This window comes from Silurus meridionalis, chromosome 4 (genome assembly GCF_014805685.1).
Source record: "Silurus meridionalis isolate SWU-2019-XX chromosome 4, ASM1480568v1, whole genome shotgun sequence".
NCBI classification, from domain to species: domain Eukaryota; kingdom Metazoa; phylum Chordata; class Actinopteri; order Siluriformes; family Siluridae; genus Silurus; species Silurus meridionalis.
In genome coordinates, this window is record NC_060887.1 from 39,620,710 (window position 1) to 39,634,182 (window position 13,473).

General features: G+C 43.0%; 1 protein-coding gene across 1 annotated transcript in view; it reads left to right on the forward strand.

Moving 5' to 3' along the window:
* Nucleotides 1-11,683, forward strand: part of ift140 (intraflagellar transport 140 homolog (Chlamydomonas)) — a 41,085-nt gene extending 29,402 nt beyond the window's left edge. Inside the window, 11 exon segments of the mRNA XM_046846424.1 lie at nt 1,721-1,898; nt 4,052-4,242; nt 4,356-4,451; nt 4,648-4,780; nt 4,912-5,184; nt 6,125-6,307; nt 6,407-6,613; nt 6,719-6,931; nt 7,163-7,329; nt 7,475-7,616; nt 11,202-11,683. Coding sequence (XP_046702380.1) covers nt 1,721-1,898; nt 4,052-4,242; nt 4,356-4,451; nt 4,648-4,780; nt 4,912-5,184; nt 6,125-6,307; nt 6,407-6,613; nt 6,719-6,931; nt 7,163-7,329; nt 7,475-7,616; nt 11,202-11,435 — 2,017 coding nt within the window. The 3' untranslated portion in view covers nt 11,436-11,683.
* Nucleotides 11,684-13,473: the final 1,790 nt, after the last annotated feature.

A 13,473-nucleotide genomic window follows, 5' to 3' on the forward strand; every position in this document is an offset into this window, starting at 1 on the left:
AGGCTCAGACCATTGGCTCAAAGCTATAGCTCAGTGACAAGGCTCATTCTCTATATACTCAGTTCTCCACAGTCTGTGGGAAGTGTTAGAAAGGTCACATGATGTATTTGAGTGATGGGAATTTTTGGGTGTCTTAAGTAGCTTTTTCCTGTATCTGTACTTCACTTGTTTTGATTGGCGCTTGGTGTATCTACTGATCACCAACATACAGTTCAGCATCAGTTCAGCATTTAGAGAGGAATTAATGATAAAGAAACTCCAGACTCGAACTCACCACAACACACGTGACCTCATTTTCACCATTTTTAATGTTTTGTGATGAAAATTGTAACAGAAATCATTAATATCATTCTATTAATAGACCAGTGTGCTGAGAGTCACATTCAAGTCTTTTCACATAAACTGAGGTGATTAAGTAAAGAGTCTTGTGGTAAAAATTATAATAAACATAAATATTGGTTCCTGATGTAACTAACATCCTTGTATCTGAATGAATCTAAAAAAATCTCCACAAAAATCTAGTGGAACGTCTTCCCAGAAGAGTGGAGGTTATTATAAGAGTAAATGGAGACTAAATGTGGAATGAGATGTTCAAAAAGAAGCACATACTAATCTTATGGTCAAGTGTCCACAAATTTTTATCCATATCGAGTGAGCTGTAAGTCTCGGTCAAACCAACATTCAGTGTCACCCAAATGAGGATGGTTCCTCCCAAGATTTCCTCCTTAGGAAGTCCCAGGGAGTTTTTCTTTCACCACAGTGACCACTGACTTGCTCATTAGGGATAAACTTAGGAACCAATTTATTATATTCCAATGGATTTATTCTGGTATATCTGCTTTGGGACAGTTGTTATATAAATTCCATACAAAAAATAATAATTTAAAGGCACTGGACTTTAACATTTCCTCTGTCCCACCTGTCAAACCCAAGCTCCTTCTAAAGCTTGTTTTTTTGCATATTTTAGTTGTATTTTTCTGGTATTATTTTGAAGGATATTTGAACACCAAATTCCAAACGAGACTCATGCTTTTGCTGGAACTCCTGATCAGTCGAGTGTCTCCAGCACAGCTTCAGATGAATGAGACTCAGCAGCTACTGCAGGGGAGAAGACCTGCGGTCAGATCTGCACATTCCGAGAATTCTCGTGTGTTTTTGTTGGGGATTTGAGGGAGAAAAAACAGTGTGTGTAGTATTTGGATGCATTTCATATTAATTTTCTTTCAAACCCAAGCTAGATGTTCAGCTTCAGTGAAACCTGAAATAAAATAGATTTGAACTCACAACTTTAAGATAAGATGAGATACTGGTATGAATCTTTAATATTACAGTATTACGTGCAGATCTTTGTGCAGCAAAGCGTTGCCCTCAAGGCCTTTATTTACCTCACAATACTTGCCATGGTTTACATTCTTCTGCAACCTTCTCAGGACATGTCATGCTCACCATGGAACAGCCATTAAAGTCCATGCTGCCTGATTTATACTTCATGTAAAGTTCTTTAGTTGTTCTTGATGAGTACGGATGACTCAAAAGAAATACATCCCAAAATAAACAAAACGATTTAAAATAAACACTAGCCAAGTACACCAATACTAGAATTATAATAAATAGCTATTTATTACAACATCTTGGAGATGGTTTAGGAACCACAACAGATGTGTTTAATCTGACACTTCCCAGCAAAGAAAGAAAAAATTTCTTTGTGTGTGTGATACAGTGAGGCCGTGTGGGAGAACATGGCCAGGATGTGTGTGAAGACTCGGCGTCTGGACGTGGCGCGTGTGTGTCTGGGCAACATGGGTAACGCCCGAGCAGCTCGAGCTCTCAGAGAAGCGGAGAACGAGCCAGAGCTGGAGGCACGAGTCGCAATGCTGGCTACTCAACTCGGCATGCTGGTAAAACACACCGACTACTATAAATATACACTGACACACCAGGTTATCAGGCCCACCTTCATTATACCACACTCAGAAATTTAAGGTCAACGACTGAAACTTATCCTCCTACAACGGTGTGTTCATCAGATTAGAACTTCCATTCACCTGTAGATAAGTAGCTTCAAGCTAATCCTAAATTTGAATCTCATTTATTAATAAAAAAGAGGACTTTTTTGTTCACAAGGAACTTAAAAATTCTCATCTGAACTTGGTACGGCTGCTTCCTGATGATATCAGTTGGTAAAAGTTCTACATTTTGACTGTGAGACATTAAAATTTGGCCTGTTACAACCACAGAAACATGTCTGAGGGACCTTATTTATAAACGTATGGAACTGCCACTGGAGCCAGCAACTGTATATTCCTTGAAATCTCCAGAATTTCTGGTGCAACCAGAAAACTCTAGGAATATCTGGTCTCCTGGAACCAGGAATTACTTGTTCCTTGATGTTACTGATGTACCTCGTCTCCACCACATCAAGATCTATGTTTATGTAGGACGTGCAATTGTACTTGCATCACAAACACACATAGATACACATACACAAACTCCGGTTTGCCTGTGGACCAAGAAGCACCAAGCAAATGATACCTTCTACAACCCCAAATCTATAAAAGCAGACACAAAAGCAGACCGAAAGCTATAGTTTGAACAGAGGAAATGTACCATTTTATGGAAAAAAATAAGGTAATGTTGAATGTGATTGTTGCAACAAGTCTCAAAAAGTTGGGACAGGGCAACAAAAGTCTGGAAAATGTTAGTGTTATTAAAATTAAACAGTTGGAGAAACATTTAGCAACTAATGAGGTTAATTGACAACAGGTGAGTAAGATGAGAAATAGTGTATCTTATAAAGGCAGAGTCTCTCAGAAGTAAAGATGGGCGGAGCTTCACCAGTGTGTAAAAGACTGGGTCCACAAATTGTGGAACAATTTCAGAAGAATGTTTTTCAACATAAAAGTGCAAAACAGTTCAATATCTAATCATTTACAGCACATAATATCAAACGTTTCAAAGAATCTGGAAAAATCTCTGTGCACAAAGGAGCAGGGGGAAAAATCAATATTGAATGGTGATTTTGGGGCCTTCAGGCAGCACTGCATTTATAACAGTAATGATTCTTTAATGGAAATCACCGAATGGGCTCATTAACACCTCCAGAAATCATAGTTGGTGAACAGTTTGCCATTTCATCCACAAATGCAGGTTAAATCATGCAAAGAAGAAGGCATGTGTAAACATAATCCAGAAACTCCACCATCCTCTCTGGGCCAAAGCTCATTTAAAATCTACTGAGGCAAAGTGGAAAACTGTTCTGTGGCCAGACCAAGCAAAATGTACATTTCGTTTTGAAAACCATGGACCTCATGTCCTCCGGACTAAAGAGGAGAGGGACTATCTGGCTTGTCATTAGTGTTCATTTGAAAAAGCTGCACCTCTGATGGTAAGGAAATGCATTAGTGTCTGTGGAATAGGCAGCTTGCACATTTGGAAGGGCTCCATCAATACTGAACGTTATATACAGGTTTTAGAGCAGCAAATGCTTTCATAAAGAAAATACCTTTTCAGAGAAAGACTTGTATATCTAAACAATACACTGCTAACCGCTTACTGCATCTATTACAATATTCTATACACTATTACAATATTCCGATTATTTTACTTCATAGCAGAAGAGTCCGGGTGCTGATCTTGCTGCCTGCAGTCTAGACCTTTCACTATTTAAAAACTTTTGGTGCACTATGAAATGAAAAACACAATAAAGGAAACTCAGAACTGTTGAACAGCTAGAATCCGGTATCAGACACATATGGGACAACATTCCTTTCCCAAAACTTCCGCACCTGATCTCCTCAGTTCCCAGATGTATACACGCAGAAGACGCTCCACAGTGGAGAACATGGCCCAGTCCCAACTTATTTGAGAACTGTTACAGCCACAGAGTATAATATGGATTGATGAGATTTGCAAATTGCTGCATTCCAACCTCTTTTGGACTTGGGTTGTAAGTTGTGTGCAAGTAATGGATGGGGTAGAGGTTTGCCAGTGCTTTTGGGTAGAGCAAAAAAAGGGATTATATCCTGTAATGATATCTTCTGTGTGTGAGCAGGATGAAGCCGAGGCCTTGTATCGTTCCTGCGGGAGGTTCGACCTGCTGAATAAGTTTTATCAGGCGCATGGCGATTGGCAGAAAGCCATCGAAACAGCCGAGAGCCACGACCGCATCCACCTGCGCAGCACCTACTACAGCTATGCTCAACACCTGGAGAACACGGGCAACAAAAACCTGGGCCTTACCTAGTGAGCGCACACACACACACACACACACACACACACACACACATGCACGCATGGCTAAGTATTATTTTTCTTTATCAATTATCTATTACTCTGTTTGTCCATGTCTCCATCAGTTACGAGCGTTCTGATACACACCGCTTCGAGGTTCCCCGCATGCTGATGGACGACAGCGTGTCTCTGGAGCTTTACATTAACAAGATGAAGGACAAGTAAGTTCTACGCCCTGATTGGTTCTCTGATTGGCTGCCTTACTCAGGCTTTCACTTGATTGATTACGCATAATGATTTTTAAATGATTTTAATCTCATGCCCGATGATGAAAATGACACACTGTCCATGGGTTTAAAAGGTAAAGGTTATACTTTGAAATAATGTTAAAGTGTAATGTAATGGCAACCCGGACAGGTGCCTGTATAAGTGGTGGGGTCATTATCTGGAGAGCCAATCAGAGATGGAGTCTGCGCTGCGTTACTATGACTACGCTCAGGATTACCTGTCCCAAGTGCGTGTGCACTGCTACCTGGGGAACATCCAGAAGGTAACAACATAGTCCTGTTTTCTGGCTAAAGGCTATTGCTGATCTCATAAATGTCATGTTTCTCATAAGCCCCGCCTCATGATGACTGTGACTGTGCAGTAACGAGAAGAACTTCTTTGTGCTTCCTCCAGGCGAGCGAGATTGCCAACGAGACCGGCAACCGGGCGGCGTCCTATCACGTGGCACGCCAGTACGAGAGTCAGGATCAGATCAGCCAGTCGGTGCACTTCTACACGCGTGCACAGGCGTACAACAACGCCATCCGGCTGTGTAAGGAGAACCACATGGACGAGCAGCTGATGAACCTGGCGCTGCTCAGCAACCCGGAGGACATGATGGACACCGCAGCTTACTACGAGGAGAGGGGGGAGCACATGGACCGAGCCGTCATGCTGTATCACAAGGTCACACACACACACATACACACACACACTGTCAGCACTCCATTCACAAATTCAATCTGTATGCAGTTACTGAGTTTCCCACTAGGGGTCACTAAAGTTACTATAATACACCGACCTTCTCCTGTCCATATACCATCTCAATGACACGCTTTCTTTTCATTCCCCCGTCTGTATCTCTCCTGTTCTCTCTCTCCTCCTGTCTCTTATCTGTCCATGTCTCCCTTTATATAATTTTCTCTCTCTCACTTGCTCTCTTCCTGTGTCTGTCCCTCACTGACTGTCCCGCTCTGTGTCTGTCTCTTTGTCCCTCTCTGTATGCCCCTCCCTGTCTCTCTGTCCCCTTCTCTGTCGCTCTCTGGGTCTGTATCTCTCTGTTTGCCCCTCTTTCTCTCTCGCTGTCTGTCTCTCTCGCTGTCTGTCTCTCTCGCTGTGTCTGTCCCTCTCTGTCTCTTTGTGTGTCAGTCCCTTTGTCTCTATATCTGTGTCTCTCTTTTGTCTGTACCTTTCTGTCTAGCCTTCTATCTCTCTCTCTCTGACTGTCCCTCTCTTTCTGCCCTTTTTTTCTCTCTGTATGTCTGTACCTCTCTGTCTGCCTCTCAGTTTCTCTCTCTCTCTGTCTGCCTGCCTGCCCTTCTGTCTACCCCTTTGTGTGTGTGTGTGTCTGTCTGCCCCTCTGTACCTCTCTCTATATGTCTGTCCCCACTGTCTGTCCTACTGTCTCTCTCTGTGTAGCTCTCTTTTGTCTGTCCCTCTCTATCTGCCCCTCTGTCTGTCTCTCTCTGCACCTGTCCACCTCTATTTCTATGTCTTCCTCTCTGTGGAGAGGATGTCCCTCTCTATTTGTCTGGTTCTCACTAACTTTTTTTTTCTTTCTTTCTTTCTTTCTTTCTTTCTTTCTTTCTTTCTTTCTTTCTTTCTTTCTTTCTCTATCTCTCTCTAGGCGGGTCGTGTGTCGAAAGCTCTGGAGTTGGCGTTCAGCACGGAGCAGTTTGGAGCGCTGCAGCTGATCGCAGAGGAACTGAATGAGAACAGCGACCCGGCTGTGCTCACACGCTGCTCCGACTTCTTCATCAAACACACACACTACCACAAAGCTGTGCAGCTGCTGGTGGCTGCCAAGAAGGTATACACACACACACACACACACACACACACACACACACATGCATATTCAGACACTTACAGAAACAGAATAAGATAAATGTTTTTGAAATGCGAACAGTATCATGAGGCACTGCAGCTATGTTTGGACCACAACCTGACCATCACAGAAGATCTGGCTGAGAGCATGACTGTGTCACAAAGCTCCGCCCACCTCTCAGAGGAGGAGCGTAAGGAAGTGCTGGAGCGAATCGCAGACTGCTGCATGCGTCAGGGAAACTATCACCTAGCAACCAAGAAATACACACAAGCTGGGAAAAAGATCAAGGTGTGTACATCCTTAACAAGAGGCGTTACATATATTACACTGTTCCCTTTAAAACTTGTATATATGTGTGTGTGTGTGTGTGTGTGTGTGTGTGTTTGTTCACAGGCGATGCGAGCGCTCCTGAAGTCAGGAGATACAGAGAAGATCGTGTTCTTCGCCGGTGTGTCTCGGCAGAAGGAGATATATGTGATGGCGGGGAATTACCTGCAGTCTCTGGACTGGAGAAAAGATCCGGAAATCATGAAGAACATCATCAGCTTCTACACCAAAGGACGAGCCCTGGAGCTGCTCGCCGGCTTCTACCAGGCCTGTGCGCAGGTACGTGTCCCAAACAGCACCAAAAAAAAACCATCAGTCTCCTGTGGACGCATCCCAAACCACTTGAGGCCTAGGTGCCAGAGTGCATTATGGGTATTCTAGGGTTTACTGATCAAGTGTAATGTGGGTTTTCAGAGAAATTCTTCACTCTGTTTGCAATTATGGAAAAATTATAAAATTCTTCTGTGTGTGTGTGTGTGTGTGTGTGTGTGTGTGTGTGTGTGTGTGTAGGTAGAGATTGATGATTATCAGGACTATGAGAAGGCATATGGAGCTCTCACTGAAGCCTGTAAGTGTCTGTCCAAAGCCAAGAATCGCCACGGAGACGAGACAGATGATCGACTCGCACAGCTCACACACCATCTCACACTCATCAAAAGATTCATACATGCACGGAGGTAACGCCACACACACACACACACACACACACACACACACACACACACACATTAAATAAAGTATAGATTCATGCAATACACAAACTTGTGTGTGTGTGTGTGTGTGTGTGTGTGTGTGTGTGTGTGTGTGTGTGTGTGTGTGCAGGCTGTATGAGCAGGACCCTGCAGCAGCTCTGTCAGAGTGTGAGTGTTTGTTAGAGGAGTGTGATCTAGACCCCGCAGTGCGAGTAGGAGACGTCTTTGGCTTCATTATCGAGCACCACTGTCAAAACTCCAGCTACCAGAAGGTCAGTCAACACACACATACAAACACACACACACACACCACAGTGTATAAAAATGACGAGGAGAACAATCTATAAACTATAAACAAAGGAAACCTTGAAGAACTATGGAGGTCAACACTGAGAAGCTGAGAAAAGCAGTTTTTCTCAGGACAACCATAAACCTGTTCACCTCACACACCTTTAGAGAATATTAGCAAAAATTCTTTAGTGATTTTTAACAGAAAACATGTTCAAGTTATTTGATTTGTTGTTAAACAAAATGGAACATGGCATAAAATGCTGAAAAAAAAGCATAAAATGTAAGATCTACAGTAGACACGAGCCCTGCACATCAACCTGAGACCGCAATACTCTGCTGTGAAGCCTGGTGGTGGTAGTGTCATGTTGTGGGGTCGCTTTCTATCACTAGGAACATGGAAACTGGTCATTTTTGAGGGCAAGCTGGAAGAAGAAAACCTGCAACAATGTTTTAGACTGGAATGATCCTAAGCATACTGCCAAAAATAAACTGGAGTGGATCAGAGAAGGCAAACCCCAGTCTGATTAACGATCCAACAAACACATTTGAATATTTATTAATTGTTTTTAACAATTAATTGTAAATGTATAATGAACATAATGTAGCTCTTCGGTCTTTATAACTCGCTAAGGATTAAATTCTAATTCATAAAATTGAAGGATTTGCTGGGATGATCACTCCTGGGGAGTTTTCAGCTAGCTACCAGTGTGGCAGGGTCAGGGCTCAATCTGGGGTTGACTGTGTGAGAGGTGGGACCTCTATCAGTCTGCCACAGGTGAATGTGTGAACCAATGTGCAGAGATTTAGGAAGATTGAAAAATCCATAGTTTTTTTTTATATATTAAATATCCAAAAAATGGAAAACAGCTGAAATATACCACCACATTTTGATGTCTGAGAAAATCCAACACAGAAGCAGATAATCAAAGTCCACAATTCAAAAAGGGGAAAAAATTCTTCTGGAAAAAGCAAAGCAAAATACAAACGTAGAAACAAGGACAACTCAGGATAGGGCAGGAGACATGGGAAACAAACACAGGAAGCAAACTACACATCAAAGTTTATGCAAGAAACTGGGACAACAACAACTTAAATACACACATGACTCAGTGGAAACAATAGGAGACTAAAGAGGTACCCAGGGACACAATGGTGACATCTAGTGGGAGAAAAGGAAACACAAGGAAAGAAAAAATAAAGCTATGAACCTAGAGATCCTGACAACAGTGTGAGTGAGTGAGTGGTGAGTGAGTGAGTGAGTGAGTGAGTGTGTGTGTGTGTGTGTGTGTGTGTGTGTGTGTGTGTGTGTGTGTGTGAGTGAGTGAGTGTGTGTGTGTGTGAGTGGTGAGTGAGTGAGTGAGTGAGTGAGTGAGTGTGTGTGTGTGTGTGTGTGTGTGTGTGTGTGTGTGTGTGTGAGTGAGTGAGTGAGTGAGTGAGTGTGTGTGTGTGAGTGAGTGAGTGAGTGAGTGTGTGTGTGTGTGTGTGAGTGAGTGAGTGAGTGTGTGTGTGTGTGTGTGTGTGTGTGTGTGTGAATCCAGTACACCCCTAGTCTAGACTCCCCCAGAAGTCTAATGGCTTGTGGGAAGTAACTGTTCCACAGTCTGGGCCCAAATGCTTTGGTACCTTTTTCCAGATTGCAGTCGGGTGAAGACTGTGTTAGGGGTATGTGTGAGGAATGTGTGATGGGTATGTGTGGTCAACCACAATGTTGGTGGCTTTGTGGATGCACTGTGTATTGTAAATATCAATGAAGGAAGAGAGACCTCAATTATCTTCTCTATCTTCGCTATCCACTATAGGGTCTTGCAATCTGAAACAGCGCAGTTTCCAAACCAGGTAGTGATGCAGAAGCTCGGGATGCTGTTGAAAGCTCTTCTAAAAAATTTGGTGTGGATGGGTGGTGGGAGCTGGGCTTTCTTCAGCTTTCTCAGAAACCAGAGATGTGGTTGTGTTTGCTTTGTTATGGAGCTGGTGTTGAGGGACCAGGTGAGGTTCTCTGCCTGGTGGACACCAAGGAATTGACTGTGCTCTTGACTATCTTTATGCTGGAGTCATTAATGTTCAGTGAGGAGTGATCGCTTTGTGTCCTCCTAAATTTAGCAACAATCTCTTTTGTTTTATCTACATAGAGACAGATTTTTGGTTTAACACCAGTTTCTTAGCTTCTGTACTTTCTCTCTGTATACCACCTCAGTTGTGTGAACGTGTTGACTGGCAGTTCATAATTTGTTTGCAGAGGAAGGTGTTCAGGCCCAATAGGCTCCGCTTCCAGGTCATGGGCTGAGGAATGTTGGTGTTGAATGCTGAGCTAAATTCTGTGAACTGCATTCAAAAGTACAATAGGCAACATCATAGAAGTGCTTGTGGATCCTCTGGGATTTTACATACTTTGATCCTCTGATGGCCTGGAACAGGCACTTGCTGTTCTTAGGGCCGCCTTGTCATCTGCTCTGAAGTTGGAGTCTCATGTACTTGTAGCGTGAAATTATGTTCTTGGAAAGTGGTGATGTCATCAATGCACTTGATATAGCTGATCACTGATGACACGTATTCCACTAAGTTGGTTAAGTCAGATAGACTTTTATGTGGATGTAGCAAATTTGTTAAATGCCCCAATGTGTGGAGCTTAAAGTAGAACACCCCCCCTCTCAATTTTCCCTAATGGCATCTAGGATGCCCTTAAGGCTTGGGAGAACACTCGGGGGAAGCTCGCAGGACCTCTTTCAATATGAATAATAAGACACTTGAGACACTTGAGACACTTGTTCCAATGCTATGCGCAATGGTGAATGATCTTATGAATCAAGCAAATCAGTTTTGTCTAATCTCTGCTGTAGAAGGAAAAGGGGAGAAGGGGAAACTGGTATTGGGGAAATTATCCTCTGTTGCCAGGGAGCAAGGACAGTTGGAAGGTGGCCCAAAGGCAAGGGAAGGAAAAGGGTAAAAATGAGAGGTAGAAATAGAGAGAGAGAGGGGCAGAAGTGATTGCATACCAATGGTAGATATGCCACCAGTGGTCCTTAACTCACTGGACTGCTTTAAATGGTGACACTGGACCGATTCCTCCATCCCCCACTGGTTGTTGACCAAATGCTGTTTAGGGGTGCAGTTGACTTGCTATTTTAGGTTCAGGTACTTCAGCAGGTTGTCGACGGGAATCTGCTAAACTGTGAATTGGCTTTCACCAGCGAGCAGCACCACCACTCACCTCCCTCAGCCATGCTCTCCTTTCACAAACCAGTGCTCGACCACATTCTGGCTTGCACAATGTACTGTCACACAATGTGATACTTTCAAAACTCATGCAATGAGGGCACAATTTTTTTATATGTATATAAGGTCAGAATTTGTCTCAAAGGACACATGTATTGTGATTGTTGTATAAGGAAATAGAATTGAATAAGGGAAAGGGTGGCTCAGTGGTTTAGATGTTAGACTGATCAGAAGGTTGTGAGTTCAAATCCCTTAACCCTCAACTGTTCAGTTGAAAGAATGAGATAATTATGTCAACCTGAATAAGAGCATCTGCCAAATGGCGTAATGTAAATGTGATTGTTGTGTTACAGGCATGGGTCAAACTGGAGGAGCTGAGGCGTTTACATCCCTCTGTGAACGTGAGCATGTACGTGAATGCTCGCAGTCTGGATGCTCTTCAGAACGCCATCGGCGTAAAACTCAACTATGGAGACACTACACACAATAACGCACACCACCGAGATGCAGACGACACTCATGCGCACACACAGAGTGATGTAGAAGAGGAAGATGAGGTGGAGGAGGACGAGAACCTCAATGACTAATGGATACAGACAGAATACATACACACACAAACACACACAGCTTATATAAAAAATAGTGCGAGCCTTAAACCAATGGCCTGTGTGTTGCCTTCAAGAACAGAAATTCTTGCCAAACCACTTTATACAAACATTTGTGTTTTATACAGTTTACACACTATTTATAGGATGAACATACTCTACAATGTTTTGTATTCTTCCTGTATAGAATGTTTCTCTATTTTAATAAATATTTTTCATTCCTGATCTGATCAAGTCTTTCACCCACTTCTGTCTTTATCATGCCTTATTAAGGACATATCCTGGGAACAGTTTCATTCAATTCAGTTTTATTTGTGGAGTGCTTTTAGCAATAAGCGTTTTCCCAAAAGTTTAATATAGAAAATAGGTTACAAAATATTTATTTGTAAGTTTAGTGCATATAAGTCAATCTGTAATGAGCGAGACAGTGGTGACCCTTGCAAGAAAAAAGTATCTGAGATGAGTTCTTGAGTTACTCAGTAACTTCATGCGTCTTAAGGCTTTTCACACGGAACCATTTTCAGCAGCACAGAGTGGTCTACCATGAAAGAGAGTTCCATTTAGAGGTAGGGAGTCTGGATGAATCAGGTGGAATTTGAAAGAGGATAGGGATAAGATCACTGATTATTGGTACCTCAGGACCATGTGAGAGAAAGAAGGAGAAAAGGAGTGGAGAACTTGGGCTGATTGCACACAAGCCGTGCAGCTGCGTTTTGGATAATTTGCAGTGGACGAATAGCGTTCAGGGGAAGACCTGCCAGCAGAGAGTTGCAGTAGTCGAGTGTTGAAATGACAAGAGACTGAACAAGCACCTGGGCAGCCTGTGTGGACAGAAATGGTCGAATTCTTCGGATGTTAGTGGCATGTGGGAAGAAGGACAGTTCATTGTCCATAGATACCCCAAGGTCACGAGCAGTGGCTGAAGGGGAGAGCAGAGGGTCATTAAGTGTTATTTGGAGATCTTGGCCTGGAGATTAATTGTCTGGAATGACCAGCAGTTCTGTTTTGCTGAGGTTGAGTTTTAGTTGGTGAGCACTCATCCATGAAGATATGTCTGTCAAGCCATACCTCCATACCTATATACATCAGGAGGTATTGTGTAAGTCAAGACACTGCAAGTAAATGGAGAAAAATAACTTGCATTTTATTCTCAGCTGCTTGAAATCACCTTGAAATCTCACCACTCAGTGCTCCTAACATGAATAAGTGCTCATAACATGAAATGCAGGACAATTAGCTCAAACTAATTGTCCTGCAGTCTGACTCACTACAAGCAGAGCATGATAGCAAGAGGAGAACTTTACATACATGAGGAAACAGTCTGTGATGAAGAATACAGACACAGATCCTCTCACTGATGATCACCTGTCAGCTGTTCTTTTGTATTTTGTGCAAATTCAATTCAACTCTGCAATTATGTTCCTGTGTAGACTGTATATCCCTCCAAATCTCAAACCCTGCTGGGGACACTGTCCAGCAGCTCAGCATTTGACTTCTGCTTGCCCCAAAAACCCATTTAACCACCCCATCACCAAACCTTTTCCCAAGCCTCTAAGCCCTGCTGGGGGTGTTGGCCAGCCTCTGAGATTAGCTAGGGTTGCCACTCAGTCCTTCTGCCTTGCTAAGGGTGTCACTCTGCCTCCAAGCCCCTCTGAAGATGTCACCTCGCCTCCAAACTCCACTCAGGGTGCTGTTCAGCCTTCCTGCCTCGCTGGGGGCATTGCATTGCTGGAGAAAAGTCAAGTCAAGTCAAGTTTATTTTTATAGCGCTTTTAACAACAGACATTGTCTCACAGCAGCTTTACAGAATTTTAAGAGTTAAGGTGAATGGTGTGCATTTATCCCTGATGAGCAGCCGTGGCGACTGTGGCAAGGAAAAACTCCCTTAGATGTTATGAGGAAGAAACCTTGAGAGGAACCAGACTCAAAAGGGGAACCCATCCTCATTTGGGTGACATCAAGAGTTTGATCATAAATCTTTCAACAATACAGAACACTGGAGAGAGAACTAACATGAGTA